We start from the raw sequence: 15,851 nt of genomic DNA, 5'->3' as shown, positions 1-15,851 counted from the left end.
TTTCCACTGTAACTTTATTAGCAAGGACTATTTGGTATAAGCTGACAACTTAAACTCCATCTTGTCACAAGCTTTGTAACTTCTGTTTTGTAAAACCTTGATTTCTTTTGTAAACTCCCCAACCATGCTTTCCCTGAAGAATGTGGCTGTTTGTGCAAATAAGAAAGTGTTCCTCAGCATTCTGAGAGAAGATAAAAAATGTTCCTCAACATTCTGCAAAATGAGTTAAGCTGTCCTTCCTATGGGAACAAACAGAACCCTAAAAATCGGTAAAACTGTCATCAGATGTCCTTCGGACTACCCAGACAAAAACAATACCTAAGCCAAATAAAACATATTCCTGTAGGGTTTGCAAAATGTGACCTCGTCTGTGGGAACAAAGAGTTAACCCTTGGTCATGACTAACTCAAAATAAGCTTTGTGTAAAATCCCCCCTCCTCCCCCTACTCTTGTGGTTTTTCCCTTTAAAAACTGTGCGTCACCTAGACTAAGCGCTCACCTACTTGGAGATGAGAGTATGTGCCACTGCTGAGCTCAGCTAAATAAAGCGCTTTCTTGCCTTTTTAAGTTTGAGTCCAGTTTTTTATTTTTGGGTTACAACAATACTCTTCATGCAAAGAGCTGTAAATACACACTTACTGAATACCTGATGCATTACTGTTCTTATTTCACAGATAAGAAAAATGAAAAATTTTAATTTGACCAAGGTTTTTCAGGCTACCAGGTCATGAAACAGAAATTATGTTCCAAGGCCAAGATTTTAACCACTTCTTTAAATTTTCCTTTCTGGGCGTGGTGGAGCATGCCTGTAATCCCAGCACCGGGGAGGCTGAGACAGAAGGATTACTATGAGTCTATATGCTGAGTAAAGAGACTTTATATCAAATAAATAAATAAATAAATAAATAAATTTAAAATTTTCTTTAAAAAATAAATAAGTAATATAAGTATTGCTGTTTGTTGCAGCCAATGTTTGCAACATGCCCTAACTGTAACAGACTTCATCACAACCTAACATTTTGTAGCATGCCAACTAATAACTTAGTAGAGAGTGGGAGGGAGCTGAGCCTGGATGACTTTACATTGGTCAGATTTGTGTAGTTTCAGAGACTGTAAAAATAAAATTCTTCTCTTTACAAACATTGAGCTCTATGTTCCAGGTGGTGGGATAAGAGCTTATGGGTAGGGGCTGGGGAGATGACTCAGTAGTATAAGTGCTTCCCTGGCAAGTGCAAAGGCCTGAGTTCAATTCCTGGTTCCACAAAAAAAAGTTCATGGTAATAAGATTCATTTCCTGTCTGTGAGAAACTAAAGATATATAGATAGGTAATTTTAAAATAAAGGGATAATTGCTAAAATATAGTTGTGTTTCCTAAATCAAAGCCAGATTTGCTAAACACTATCTGTTATCTATTCACATGGCCCCAAATGAGTTCACACCCGGGGTAAACTTACTAAAAGAACAAAAAAAGCACCACATTCCTTTGTAAGTATATAAAGTACCTAGAAGTAATGATATAGCTGTAATCTTATAAAATTCTAATAATCTTTATGCATAAATCAGCACTGAAAGAGATAGAGATAAAGATGTAGATGTAGAAATAGATAGATAGATAGATAGATAGATAGATAGATAGATAGATAGATAGATAATCCTTTTTCCAAAAGTCTTCATAATAGGTATATTCCTTCTATCTCAGAAATATTTACTCCCTGAGTGTTGTAACCCAAAAATCAAAAAGCAGACTCAACTTAAAAGCGCTTTATTTAGCTGAGCTCAGCAGTGGCACATACTCTCGTCCCCAAGTAGGTGAGCGCTTAGTCTAGGTGATGCACAGTTTTTAAAGGGAAAAACCACAAGAGGAGGAGGAGGAGGGGGGATTTTACACAAAGCTTATTTTGAGTTAGTCATGACCAAGGGTTTACTCTTTGTTCCCATAGAGGAGGTCACATTTTGCAAACCCTACAGGAATATGTCCTTATTCGGCTTAGGCATTGTTTTTGTTCCGGTAGTTGGAAGGACATCTGATGACAGTTTTACCCATTTTCAGGCTTCTGTTTGTCCCCATAGGAAGGAGAGTTTAACTCATTTTGCATAATTTTGAGGAACATTTCTTGTCTTCTCTCGGAATGCTGAGGAACACTTCCTTATTTGTACAAACACATCTTCAGGGAAAGCATGGGTGGGGGGTTTACAAAAGAAATCAAGGTTTTACAAAACAGAAGTTACAAAGCTTGTGACAAGATGGAGTTTAAGTTGTCAGCTTATACCAAATAGTCCTTGTTAATAAAGTTACAGTGGAAACATACAGAGTTACAAAATTGGAATCAATTGCACAGGTTATAACACTGAGAACCACTCCTTCCTAGTAGGCTTGCCTGCTCTTAAGTTTCCAGGCCTTTCCAGTGTGGCATATGAAAAGCTTTACCTATGCTCAGACTTGTGGGTAACAAATGACAGGTATCTAGTGCACAGTAGCTTAAGCGAACAGTGTGTTGACCTGGCTCATGTGACCGGACAGTCTAACACCCAAGTATGCTTCAAACAAGGCTAAGTCCAGAGATTTAAATGCTACTTTCTCCTGTCCTTGGCTTCTCCTTTTTTTTCTATAACTCTCTTCATCTATGTGCTATTATTGCTTCTTATGTCTTTGCTTTTTATTATTTTTTAATCATTTATTTATTTGGTACAGGGTCTTGCTATGCAGCTCAGACTCACAATGATCCTCCTGTCTCAGCTTCCCCAGTTCTCGAATTATAGGTGTGTGCCACCATGCCCAGTTTCAGTGGCTGGCTTGGTGCCCAGGGCGGCACAGCACGTGTTACCGGGGATTGAACCTGCATCCTTGTGCTTGCGAGGTGGGCACTCAGATTGCTAAGCTATCTCCCCAGCCTGAGCTGTTATTGTTTTTGTTTGACTTCTATCTATAGGTAAGTTTTGCATATATAATGGGGCTTAAATTTCATATACCATCCTAGTGACTCTAACAAAGGAGAACTTCTCGTTTCCGGGGTTCCTAAATGAGTCCTAGAGAAAACAATATTCTGATGTGTCTTTTCTGACTCAGCGCAATCACTCCAACCAGGTGCACTTATAAAAAGATGGGTTTATCAAGTCAAATCTAAAATAAACTCAAAGACAACATTCAGTTTTCCAGTTATTGCAAGAGCACACACAATCAAGAGACAAAAACAGAGTGAGAAAGCCCTGAGGCATTAGATGGGTCAGTTTTCTGCTGCTGGAATAAAATGTCTGCCATAGAACTTAAAGGAGCAAAGGTTTGTTTAAGCTCAGAGATTCAGAGATTTGAATTCATGGTCACCTAGCTCCAAAGCAGAAACATCACAGCAGAAGGGCATGGCAGAGAAAAGCTGCCTAACCCATCGCACCTGGAAAGCAGAGAACAGGGACTGATCACCAGAGAAGGGGCCAGGGGCCAGACACAGCCCCAGGTCACACCCTCATAACCACTCGGTCACACCCTGAAGTGTAGGCATCACTCAAGCTGATCAAATTGACCAGTGTAATCACCGCTATTCATCCCCTGTCAACTCGGTGGCCAAACACATCTCTTTAAGTCCTAATCTTAAAATAGAGACAACTTTAAGGTCAGAGTTCTACCTATGATGATATAACTATCCTGTGTACAATTGAAAACACACTCAGTCCTGCCCCACAGGTTTGAGAATGCCAACATTGGTCAAAGGCACAATTACAAATTCTCCTCTGAGACTCAAGCCAAAGTCTTAGCTGTAAGATCCTAGCAAAATCAAAAACAATTTACATGCTCCCAACATACAAAATGACACAGGATAAACATTCCCCTTCCAAGTGGGAGGAAGGGGGATAGAAAGAAATAGGAACAAAACAAGGCTAAAACCCCAGCAAGGCAAATACTAAATCCTGTAGCTCCCCACCCAGTGCCAAGGGCATGTGGTGGTGAGATGGAGTTCCAGAAGGCGTTGGCAGCCCAGTTCCTACAGTACTGCTGGGTCCAGTTCCCAGGCCTTCTCTCGGGCAGGCTCTGATCAGTTCTCTAGCTTTCCTTGGCAGACCATCTACACTATCGGCATCTGCAGCATCCTGGCGCCTCCAGAGCCACCTCAGCCTCACAGCCACACTTCACATATTGCCTGCTCAGGTGCTCCTGGCAGGAGCTCTGAACCTGTTGTACCTCGCATGACCTCTCAATCCTTCCGCTGCAAGCTTGGTAACAGCTTCTCCTCCTGCAACTCTTGCATTCTGCAGGCCTGCAAATTCAGCGTCACGTGGATGATGCCAAGGTCTGTCACCAGCGCAAGGAGTATCCAGGCCCCATGAGACTATGACTGCAGCAGCCTCCAAGTGACTGAATAGCTGAACAGGCAAAGGGCACTTCCCTCTGTGGCCCTGAATGAGCATGACACTCTAAAACTTTTTCCTCAAAGTAAAGTCCTTCAAAGGTGTTTTCATTCTTACACCCTTGAACCTGCAGTGCATGGGGTCGTGATTGTTCTTGTGATGCCCTCGCAGCATTGTTCTTTTATCCTGGTGCAAACCATTTGGTTTCATTTTAATGGTTGTAATCTCTTCAACAAACAGCCATCCTTCCTTGGCCCTAAACTTACAGTTATTTTCTGACAAAATGTAAGTTTTTTAACTCTATTGAAAGCTCTCACTACTGATGTGGCTGAAAGAATGCAGAAGTACCCGTATCACAGAGTGAACACCGGGCTACCTTGCAGTTTTCTCTGTGAGATCAGTTCGTCTTTAATCCTGAAGTTCAGCCTCACACAAAGTTTAAGGATATGGACAAAATATAGGCAAATTCTTTTACAGAATGTAAGATACATGGTCTGTATTCCAAGTGCCAATAAAATCCTCACTTCCATCTGGAACCTCCTGAGCACAGTCTTCACTATCCACATACCTATCATTCTGGTCTGAAATCCCAACAGGAGGATTGATCAATCTCTGTTTATAGCGCCCAAGATTTCTTTAGCTAGAATCTCCAGATCTTTCCAGGCATCTCCCATAACCAGTTTCACAGGCTTCTAAAGTACGGGAAGTTATAGAAATGACTTTGTTTCTTTGGTACCAATCTCTATTGGTCAGATTTTCAAGGTTGGGACAAAAAGACACAGTTTAAAGCAAGAAGGATGCTTTTGCTGATGGTTTCAAGAATTTCCATAACTACAAGACAGAAGCATCCTGGGAGAAAAGTATGGCACTGGAAGTCTTTCCTACAAATGGCACCCCACAATGGTGTAGTGGTATCATGCAAGATTCCCAATGAATGGCACCCCAAAACCAGAAAACAGGGGACAGCCTACCGTATAGCCATACCCCAGATCCACCAGATCCACCAAGAAATGTGTTTTTTAGGCTCCCAAATGTCTCTCAGTCCATTCAACTTGACAATCAAGATTAATTATCTCAAATATTCTGCGTGGCTTGCCAGCTTCTTCATCTCCACTGACCCAAGACAGCATACAAGGTTTTCATAGAAGCTTCGCAAATCATTACCTCACAAAATTGGAGCACGTACTTGATTAAACATCTCCATTTTACCCCTCTCAAAGAGTTATAAAATGACATAACAATACATGGCATTCTCCAGGAAAGCCACATTCCATAAATTAATATATTATGGTTTGTTTTGTTTACTAGAAGTAATCTTTACCCAGTGAGAACTTACTTCAGAATTTCAGTAGAAAAATTATTTCCTCCTCCTATTTCAAGTCATTATTTTATCTATGTAGCTGTCCTGTAAACACGAGAGTGAGGGTAGGTCACCACCTATGGTTTTTCCTTTACTTAGTGGTGACCCTCTGAGAAAAGACGGAATTAGTTCACAGGTTGTTGGTTTTATTACATCATCAGGAGCCTGGACATTCTGATTGGACATCCTTGCACAGGTAGCTCAAAATGGGTGCGGGGTCAAGGGAGCACAAGAACAGATAGGTTTTCATGTGGGAACTGGTCAGATGTATGCATGAGCTGGATATGCAGAGATCAAGGCCTTTGAGAGGCACATGCTCAAAACCTCTAGAAATGCATGGTTAGAGGTTAAAAGACAGCCTACAAGGCCACAAGTCCAAGTAGACTCAAAATGCATTGTTTTATGGAATGAATGCTCTGACCCTCCCCTCCTCCTACTCTGACTTATCATTTAGGTTGGCCCTAAAGTCAATCATGTAACAGGCCACCCTGACATTCCCATGTTCCCTGCATAACTTCCTACACGGTTGTCCTTCTTTCATCCTTTATCCTTGCTTCCTGCTTCTATCAATAAAAAAACATAGAAGTCTCAGTTTGGGGCTATTTTATGAGGCTATCTCACACTAAGAGTTCTCAGTTAGGGGCTTTTTATGGGGCTTTCCTGGAGTTGGAATTGGACAATGACTCAGAGGAACCTCTCATCTCTTGTGTCATGCCATGGTCCTGAGCTGTGTCCGTCTTCCAGAAGCACGTGAAGGAGGAGATGCGAGGAGAAAGCTCACTAACCAGACACAACCCGTGCCTCATCTTGTTGAGTACACTGCTTTGTCGGAAAGAAACTAAGAGCTCCATTAATGCTCTAGCTTTCCTGTTCCTAAGCTTTGTTTATTTTTCGCTAGCTTTTTATCTGTGAAAAATTCTCCAGCTATGTTCTGTGGCTCACAGTTTACAGCAAAAGAACAGATAGTGGCATAAACAATGGAAACAATGAGGCCAAACCTTGGGGCCTGTAAGAATCAAAGCCAAAACAGTGATTAACAAAGCTTCATAAGAAATCTTTAAAAGGGAGAAAAAAAACTCTAAACAAAGGTTTGCCATCATAGTCCATGTCCTTGTATCCATTCGCCTACAGAAATGTGAAATTCAAGCACAGCAGTTAAACTGCTTCGGTAGGCAAGGGACACAAACAGCCACCCTACTGATCTAGCAGTCTAGTGGACAGCTTTTCTTTGGCTAAAATAGCCTTTTAGGTTGATTTGCATGCTGTTGAACCGCTCCTCACAACTTCTCTACCATTTAGCCCTTCTAAATATCTGAGATTTTGACCTATGGTTTTAAAGTCTTCGTTTCTGTTTATTAATAATCCCTTCATAAGAACATAAATTTTAAAATATTTTTAGCTATTTCCATCAGGGAGAATGAGTTTCTCAACTGGGAAAGAGAAAAACAAAAAGAACATTTGAAGAAGGGTGGGACAGAGTGGCGGGATGACAGGGAGAAAGAGGCAGCTGCCTATGGTTCATCTCACAGGGGGCTCTCACTTGCAATGATACTCCCGGGCTCGGTACCCGACCATGGCCTACCCAGCTTTAACTGCACACCATACAAGACTCATCCAGCTCACTACTGCCCAGGGTAAAGTGTAGCCTGATTTGGTTTCTATTGTTTGGGACGAAACGACATGTCCTCCAACAAATCAGGGAAGTTGTCTCTTAGGGACGCTGGCTATGTACACTAGAATGCCCACATTACCCCACGACACTGTTTCCCAACTATTTGTACACCTGTACCTACCAACACCCTGTGTGCTCCTTACAGAAAGAGACTGATAGGAGCCATTCCTCAGTGCAATATCTAGTCCTATGCCCATCAACCAAATGAATTAATGGTATCTTGCTAGCGCTAAGCACCCCACTCCCTATAGGATACCTTAGAAGCTCTGTGTCAGCTAGCAGTGTTATTTTGGCATACACTGACAGCAAATTTCAATCAATTTGTAGTGTCATTATGATATGGTTTTTCCCATAAATCTGCATGTAATTGTATTTTTCCAGGTTATTTTTTAAACATATGTGCTCAGGAAAGGACCACAGTAAATTTGCAACTGACACCTTATCCGTGCTTTTCCTTCATGTTCAGCAGGGGCAGCCTCCTTGACCTGATTAGACTTCTGCATCCCTCCACGGCTAGTAAACACCATAATTAATTTATAAAGGACTCTGAAACACCAGCTGGTGAAAATTTCCTTTCAATGATTTCTACAGAATGAGAAGAGCATTTAAGTTGAAGAATTATGAAGTAGGTATACAAGTATTCATATCTTTTTATCCACTGAATACCTAAAATTGTCATCCTGTGAAATGTACTACGTACTATTTTAGTGGATTTGTTTCCCAGTATCTGCCTGCTAAAAGTAAACACCTTGCATGAGCTCTCTTATTTCAAGTACATTTTTTTTTCAAATTACAGAGAAAAACAGCTGTGTGACAAAATATGCTAAGAGATATATATTTGGAGTATATGGGATCTGAGGGCTTGTGAATACTCACACACAATTTAAGCATGCTAACAAACTAGTGCTTATTAGCTGTTGCTATGCAAAAGTTAAATAATAAGGATGGATAGCCAGTTTAAGAAGGATTTCTCACTTCCTTGTGAATCCAGAAGCTGTACTGGCTGGCCATCTTTTGGAGTATTTCCTAGTCAAGAGCCCTGTTCAGCGAGATGTTCATGTAGCTCCCAAGATCCCTGACCCAGGCCCACGTATTCCCCTGGAGTGCACGGAGAGCTGTAAGGATGACACACTTTCGCCCCTTTGATTAGGTCATGCTATATAGCCAAGGTAGTGGAATAATTTCTGCAATGGTTCCACTGATCTAAACATAAGACTGCATCGCAATAGCAATGTTAGTAGTAAGTACTAGCAGCGGTAGTGGCAGCTACAGATTACAGAGGAACTCTCCTGGCTTTAGAGAAGTAAACTCTGTGTTCTTGTTTTCTGGCACTGGCCACTGAATCCAGGGCCTTCACACTGACCTACATCTCTTGTGGGGTTTTTTTGTTTGTTTGTTTGATTGATTGATTGATTGATTGATTGTCATTTTTTGTTTTGAGGCAAGGTACTGCTAAGCTGCTCAGGCTGGAGTGAATCTTGTGATCCTTCTGCCTCAGCTGCCCAGAGCACTAGAATGATAGACATGCATTGCTGTGCCCAGCTAAACTCCAGAAACTAGCTTGGTCATGCATCCCTAGCCCACTCCACACATGCCAGTCCCAGAGCTCCAGGGGCTCCTGACAAACGTATTATGGAGCAGAAGTAGTACAGGACTACAATAAGACCCTGAAGGGCACACAGGGACTGAGGCCAGGGTTCAAGACGTCCAGCTGCAAAGGTCTCTACCACTAGAGGCAGCAGAACATTGCCAGGCGTCAGGCGTCCAGCACCCAACAGATACAATGAGTACACTGCCAGAGGGTCCAAAGCCCTATGATGCTAACAGCACCCGAAGGAAGTCACCCAAAGCACTCTGGTGGGCAGAGCCAGGTAAGGACCCTGCTTTCCCAGGCCATCTGCTGACCTGTGAGCTAAGTAGCAGAGAGGGCTATTTTGGTGAAGGAAAATGTACACAGAGAAATTCAGGGAAGACTGCAAAAGAGCGCAGCTGGAGCACGGCGCAGCTTCTGCTAGCTTCTCTCTGCATCTGCAGTGCACTCTTGCCCTGGCCTTCCATCACCACATTCTCCTTGTTATAACCTTCATCATTAACCCCTCTTGGGAGGGGGGCTTAACTTCTTTTATTCTGACTTTTGTTGCTTGCAAGCAGAGCTAGCCCCAACACAACATCCACAATCAGATTACTGAGTTCAAAAACTCAACTTCACCACTTCCACCAGAGCTAATTAACCTCCTTGGGACCAACATGTTAGGAGAATCCATAAGAAACTTACACGCACAGCAGAATGCAAACTTATCCACCTATAAAGAGAACTTAATCTAGATGAGTAACCTGGGTGCATATAGCTCACTTCGGGTATTCCACCATGGCAGGGCAAGTGCACCCAGGAGGGGAGACAAAAGTACAATCGGAGCATTGTTTGGGGGGCCTATAATTAGACGAAAAAGAATGGAAAGTTTAAAGAGGGTTCTCTTTCGGGTCAGGATAGTTGAAAGAAATTCCTTTACTACTCTAGGAATGTGTTTCTTTGAAAAAAATCAGTAGTAGTCCTTGAAGTCAAATAACCTCCTCTGGTCATCCCCAGATATAATCTTGCTTTTTAGCTTATGTTATCCTGGACATACAGAGGGTTTTTCTGCTGATGCATGGCTCTTTGTGAAAAGCTTTACTCAGTACAGTTAGTTACTTTTTGTAACAGTAATCTCATGATGTCATTCACCAGCTAGGGTAGCCATCACTTCCGAGGTCCCCTTCCAGCCAGCATCTCCTCCCCGTGCGTAAGGGTAATCACTCCCCTTGATTAGCTCCCTAGCTCTTAAATGTAAGTGGAATCATATTCCATGTACAACTTCATAGCTGGCCTTTCCAATTCAATTCTGTATTCGAGACTAGCAGCCATGCTGCTCAATGTGGTTGTAATTTGTTTTCTTAGTGCTCTCTATAGAAGTCCACTGAGACTTCACCAAGAATGTGACAATTTATTCGGTCTACCATTGACAACCAGTAGAGAAGATACCAGTTAAGAATAGCAGCAAGTGGGCCAGCCAAATAGTTCAGTGGATTAAAGCACCTTCAAGCAGGTGCAGGGGCCAGGGTTTCAATTCCCAGGCCTGCCACGCCGGCCCTGCCCCTAGGGTGTGCTGAGATGGCAATTGAGACTGGGCATGGTGGCACAGGCCTGTGGTCCCAGCCCTTGGGAGGCTGTGGACAGGCGGATCACTACAAGTCCATTCTAGTGGTGAGAACCTGAGCACCCTGTGGACCCTTCCCTAGAATGCAGAAAATAGAGGGAAAAAGGAATAACAGCAAGCTAGGAATGGTAGCACATGACTTTAACCCCAGAACTCTGAAAACCTCAAATGTGAGGACTTTATATTCCATCCCAGCCTGGGGAATGTAGGCAACTTAAAAGGCCCTGTCTCAAGATATTTTCTAAAAAAGAGGAGTGGGGCATGGGACATGACTTTGTCTGAATGCCCTCAGTTTAATCTCTAGTACCACAAATAGCAACAGTAGTAATAATAATAATAATAATAATAATGCAGTTATGCATATCACTATACATATCTTTAATGAACATGTGGATTTCTTATGCTGTATACTCTGGAATGTAATTTCAGGGTCATAAGGCATGTGTCAATTCAAATTTAATAAATTATGACATTTTCAAAGTACGAATGCTGTCCTACTTATAATAAGGTAACTTCTGTAAAGCAGAACGTACTATGTGTAAAGTCATTATAACTTGCAAATACTTTAAGTGAAAAATGCACTTAGTGCACTTAACTTGTTGAACACAATCGCTCAGTAACACGAAACACTGTAGAGTCAGTTGTTGAGCTTCAGGATCCTTTAGCTGACTGAGAACTACGGCTCGCTGCTAGTTCCCTGAATTGTAAGAGTATGATCATTGATAGACTGCGGAATTCAGAATTCTGATTTCTCCTGAATATGTTGGGAATCCATCATAAAATTTAAAAATTGTACCTTAAATCATCACAACTTGGAGACCATCTCTAAATGAATCTACTAATACTTGTACCAGTACCTTAAAAGAATTCTTGTTGCTCTACTGTTGGAGAAAAGCCAATATCAAACCTAATGTAGGACTCTGCACAGAGTTAGAAGGCAAGTTTTATTGTGCTAATGGGCTGGAGCACCCACACATTCAAATCACCAGCTCAGCATCAGGTTTGAGTTGTTTAAATACAGTTTGCAAGCAGGAAGGCCATAGCTGATAGCAGGTTATCACATGATTGGTCACAGGGAGTATAAGAAGGTGCCATCTAGTGTCAGGCAGGCTTCTACAGGTCCATTGTAGGAGAGAGAGTGGATGAGAAGAGTAGGCTGAGTTGAATGTGTCCTTGACTGGGCCGGTCTTCCCCAAACATGAAATCCTTGAAGTCCTTGAAGCAATTTGGAATCATTGCATATTTTTAGAACACAAGCTGGACACAGTCTGACCCTACACATGGTTAAGGTGGACATCTGTGCCTAGACAGTCAAGGCTAGAAGAAGACAGTAAGCTAGTTGCATGACAGGCAGCAGGAGAATGAGGTTACACTCCCCGGACTGACTTCTCACTCTTGCTATAATCTGCTGTATTGGTCAGGGTTTTACTTAGAGGAACAGATATAATATAAGGAATAGATACTAACACAAGATATACAATGTATAAGGAATTACAAGATTGGCTTAGGACAGTCAGCCCTAGAGTCAGATGAGGAAGCGTGCAGAGGGCGTCTGCACACCCCAGACTGAAGAATTCAGCCCCAAGGTCTGAAGCTCACTGCAGTGCTCCATGCAAATCTCTATACATCACCTAATGGGTCCGCTGGTCCAAGCCAGTGGAACGTGAAGACTTAAGTTCCTCCCACCAAGTGGAACATGGACTCCTTCCTCAGTCCCTTTATATGGCCTCTTTGTGCTAAGTTACTCTGGGGCTGGAACCAATTTTGTCCCCCCACAACCAGTTAGGACCCCCACCAGCACCACAGGAGCCTCAGAGTCAAGGAGCCAAGCTGACACAATGTATCAACCACTACATATGCCTACAAGTCTGCCATTGTATAAATGTGCCCTAACATGTTGTGTCTTTCATTATTTGATGCTGTCTGAATTTTTTATTTTACTTATTTTTGATGGTTGCATAGTAACATTATGTTACAATTTTGTTTGTTTCTTTGTTTGGTGGAACAGGGGATTGAAACACAGGCCTTTGCACTGAGCTGTAGCTTGGAACTTCTAACTTTTTTAAACTTTGAGACAATGTTTCTCTCAGTTGCTAAATTGCCCACAGTGGGCCACTATTTGCAATCCCCTGCCTAATCCTCCCAGAGTTCTAGGATTATAGGCATGCATCACTGTGCCAGGCTGTATTATGGCTTCAATATGCCTCCTGATTTGCCATGCCAGTTGAGATTCAGTAAGCTCATTGTAACCTGTCATTCCCACGGATTACAATTTAAAAAAAAAAAAAACAATTCAGGATAACACAGAAAAACTATTCCCTGGGCCAGAGAGATAGCTCAGGGGACTAAGCACCTGCTTTGGCAAGCCCAGGGACCAGGGTTTGATCCCCAGTCCACATGCAGCACCGGCCTTGCCCTCGGGGCATGCTGAATAGGGGACCGAGTCCAGGGGTAGTGGCGCATGCCTGTAATCCCAGCACTTGGGAGGCTTAAAACAGGAGGATCACTATGAGTCCAAGCTGCGTAGTGAGACCTTATACCAAATACATAAATGGAAAATAAAACTATTGCCTTAGCACTCTGAAAAGTAAACAAAAATATACAAATTGGAATAAGAAATGTAAACTTAAGAGAAATGATCTGTATCTATTTTCTTGTCTTTTCTTACAACTTTGACTGGAGACCCAGTACCTTGTGAATTTGTGGTAGAAGCAGTTAACAGGAGCAATAAAGAAATCTCATTTTTTAAACCAAATGAATAGAAAAATGAGATTTCTATGAGCCAGAAATTTATAGGGAAATGTTAAATCATTTTCTTTCCGTTTGTTTTTGGTTCAATCTGGACCTTGTGGTGTTTTTAAACTGTTATTATCAGTACCATTTAAATATACATAATCGTCACATTCATCACAGGAAATTTGTAGCTATACATGGTATATCTTGATTCCTCTTTTTTTCCATCCTCCTCCCCTCTTTTCTAGTCCTTTTCCCCTCCTTATTTACAAAATTGTTTCTATTTTAATCTTTTTTCATTTCCCCTTTTTTTTTCTTCCTCCTCCCCCTTTCCTTTTGAACAATTTATTCCTATTTCACAGTGTCTATTATATGTTTTGGTTATTTTCAATTTCTCACACCAGAGAAACAATTGGGTATTTACTTATTTGTCTGATTTATTTTGCTTCAGAATATAATTTCAAGGTCCATTCATTTAGTTACAAATGTCTGAGGTTTATCCTTCTGCATGGCTGAGTAGCTCATTATTGTATTACACACACACACACACACACACACACACACACATTTTTAATCCATTCTGTAGTTGACAGGCATTTGGGTTGTTTCCAAGATTTTCAATTTGCACCAAAGGTTTGGGTCTACCTTTGGACACATATGACACCAAGAAAAAAACGTCTTTGTAGACAAAGAACCTGGGAAGAAAGGTCTCTATAGTTTGAAGGGTTTAGAAAGATTTCACACTATTTTCTCCATTTTTTCACTACTTTGCCCAATGTAGGCCATAGTCAATAGCTGTTTCTAGGCAGCTAAAATTTCCAAGAGAAACCTCATAATTCTGAGAAGATGAGGAGAAGGGGACTTTCTCATGCAAGAAACATATCAAAGAGACAGAGAAAGGGACTCCACCCAAATTTCATGTTCACAAATGTGCAGGGCCAATCAAAGACTAAAATAGCACAGAAAAAGATCCATGAGCTGAACTATTATTTGAATTGCTGCCCAAGTACCAAAAACAACCCCTGTATGTATAGGGGTTAAAGTATCACAGCAAAAGCTTTGAAATGCCAAATTAGATGAAGTCAGTGGTCAGGGAAGGTGAGATTGAAGCTGTCATCCGATTGACAAACTAGAACTATTGCCAGGAAAAAAAAAAAAATTCCCCAGGATATTTTAACATACCCAGGGTCTACACAATATATTATTCAGTGTCCAGGATAATCTATGAATACACAATATAATCAACAACAGCCAACTCCTAAATGACCAACATGTTAGAATTACCAAAAATATTAAAGCAAATAAAAAATTAAAGATATTAAACGTACTTGCATTAAGATACTGGAATTCATAAAAAATGCAATGGTAAAACCCGGCAAAGAAAAAGATAAATTGTCACCAAAAAAAGAATGATAAAACATACAGAACAGAAACTATAAATACACGCAGCTACATAGGATGCATTTAGAAGCATAAAAGCAAGTGTAAAAAAGTGCTTATCTTTAAGCTAAACAGTTTACTAAGTATACATGTACACAAACCAGGTTTTTTTCTAAAGGGAACAAATCCAAAATAAAGAATAATGTCATATCAGGAGGAAGGCATTGAGATGAGACTAAAAACAAACAAACAAACAAACAAACAAAGGTGATTTTAACAACATTGATAACCCCCTGGTTTCTAAAGTATTGGTTGGCTTCCTTGTATACCTTAACTATCTTGTTTATGCATAAAAACAGGTTTCTACACGATACCCCAAATACACAATAAGAAAAGGCTTTCTCTCTTTATTAAAATAATTTCTCCAAATCGTGAACAACCCACACCCAAAGGCGGACTAGGTCACTGGCTCATCTACCCTGAACGCGTCACAGTCACGCATCACTTCCGCCTCCGCTTCCCCAGCCCCGTCCATCTAAACGGAAGTGTTTCTTTCCTTTGGGTCCTCCCGCCTGTAGGGGGCTCTCCGAAGCTCCTAGCGCCACGGAGGCCTCCTGGCTAGATTGTCCTGAGAGCGCCTGTTCGTTTAGGCATTAAAAAAGATGGCTGTTTTATAACTTTTCTCCACAAAAAGACAAGCGCACAGGCAGCGCAGTCCCCTCGAAGGCGTCGCGCCGAGCCCCGGCCTGGCGCCGCCCGTGGCGAGCCCTGCCGCAGTGTGCGCGGGCTCAGGCAGTGCGCGGGCAGCCCTGCGCTGCCGAAAGCCCCCGCCGCGCTCCTCTGCGAAGACGTCGCTGCGGGCGGCTGTGGCGGTGGAGGCGGCCAAGATGTCGACCAAGAATTTCCGAGTCAGTGACGGGGACTGGATTTGCCCTGACAAGAAGTGAGTTCCAGCAGGTCCCGATTGGGGCGGGGGTCGGCAGGCCGGCTTTCGGCGGGGCGGCGGGCATTTCCCGTGCTGGCGAGCGCCTCACGTCTTCTCAACCCGGGTGAGGCGGCGGCAAGAGGGCGCGGGTCTTGTCGCGACCCGGGTGGCGCCCGGAGCGAGCGGCTTTCGCGGTCGCGCGGCCCGCGTCTCCTCGGGGCCCGGCGCTGACGTGCGGCCCCGGG

The 15,851-nt window shown here is 42.4% G+C and overlaps 1 protein-coding gene across 3 annotated transcripts in view; it reads left to right on the top strand.

Moving 5' to 3' along the window:
* Positions 1-15,490: 15,490 nt before the first annotated feature.
* The window catches only part of Zranb2 (zinc finger RANBP2-type containing 2), a 13,026-nt gene continuing 12,665 nt past the window's right edge, over positions 15,491-15,851 (top strand). Inside the window, exon 1 of one of the 3 annotated variants that reach the window (XM_004634000.3) lies at positions 15,491-15,624. In XM_004634000.3, coding sequence (XP_004634057.3) covers positions 15,569-15,624 — 56 coding nt within the window. In that variant the 5' untranslated portion in view covers positions 15,491-15,568. The remainder of the gene's footprint in view (positions 15,625-15,851) is intronic. The other 2 variants (XM_023718334.1, XM_023718335.1) reach the window with 2 other exon arrangements.

Source organism: Octodon degus, unplaced genomic scaffold (genome assembly GCF_000260255.1).
Source record: "Octodon degus isolate 3935 unplaced genomic scaffold, OctDeg1.0 scaffold00057, whole genome shotgun sequence".
In the NCBI taxonomy this organism is placed as follows: Eukaryota; Metazoa; Chordata; class Mammalia; order Rodentia; family Octodontidae; genus Octodon; species Octodon degus.
This window is presented reverse-complemented; position numbering and strand designations above follow the sequence as displayed.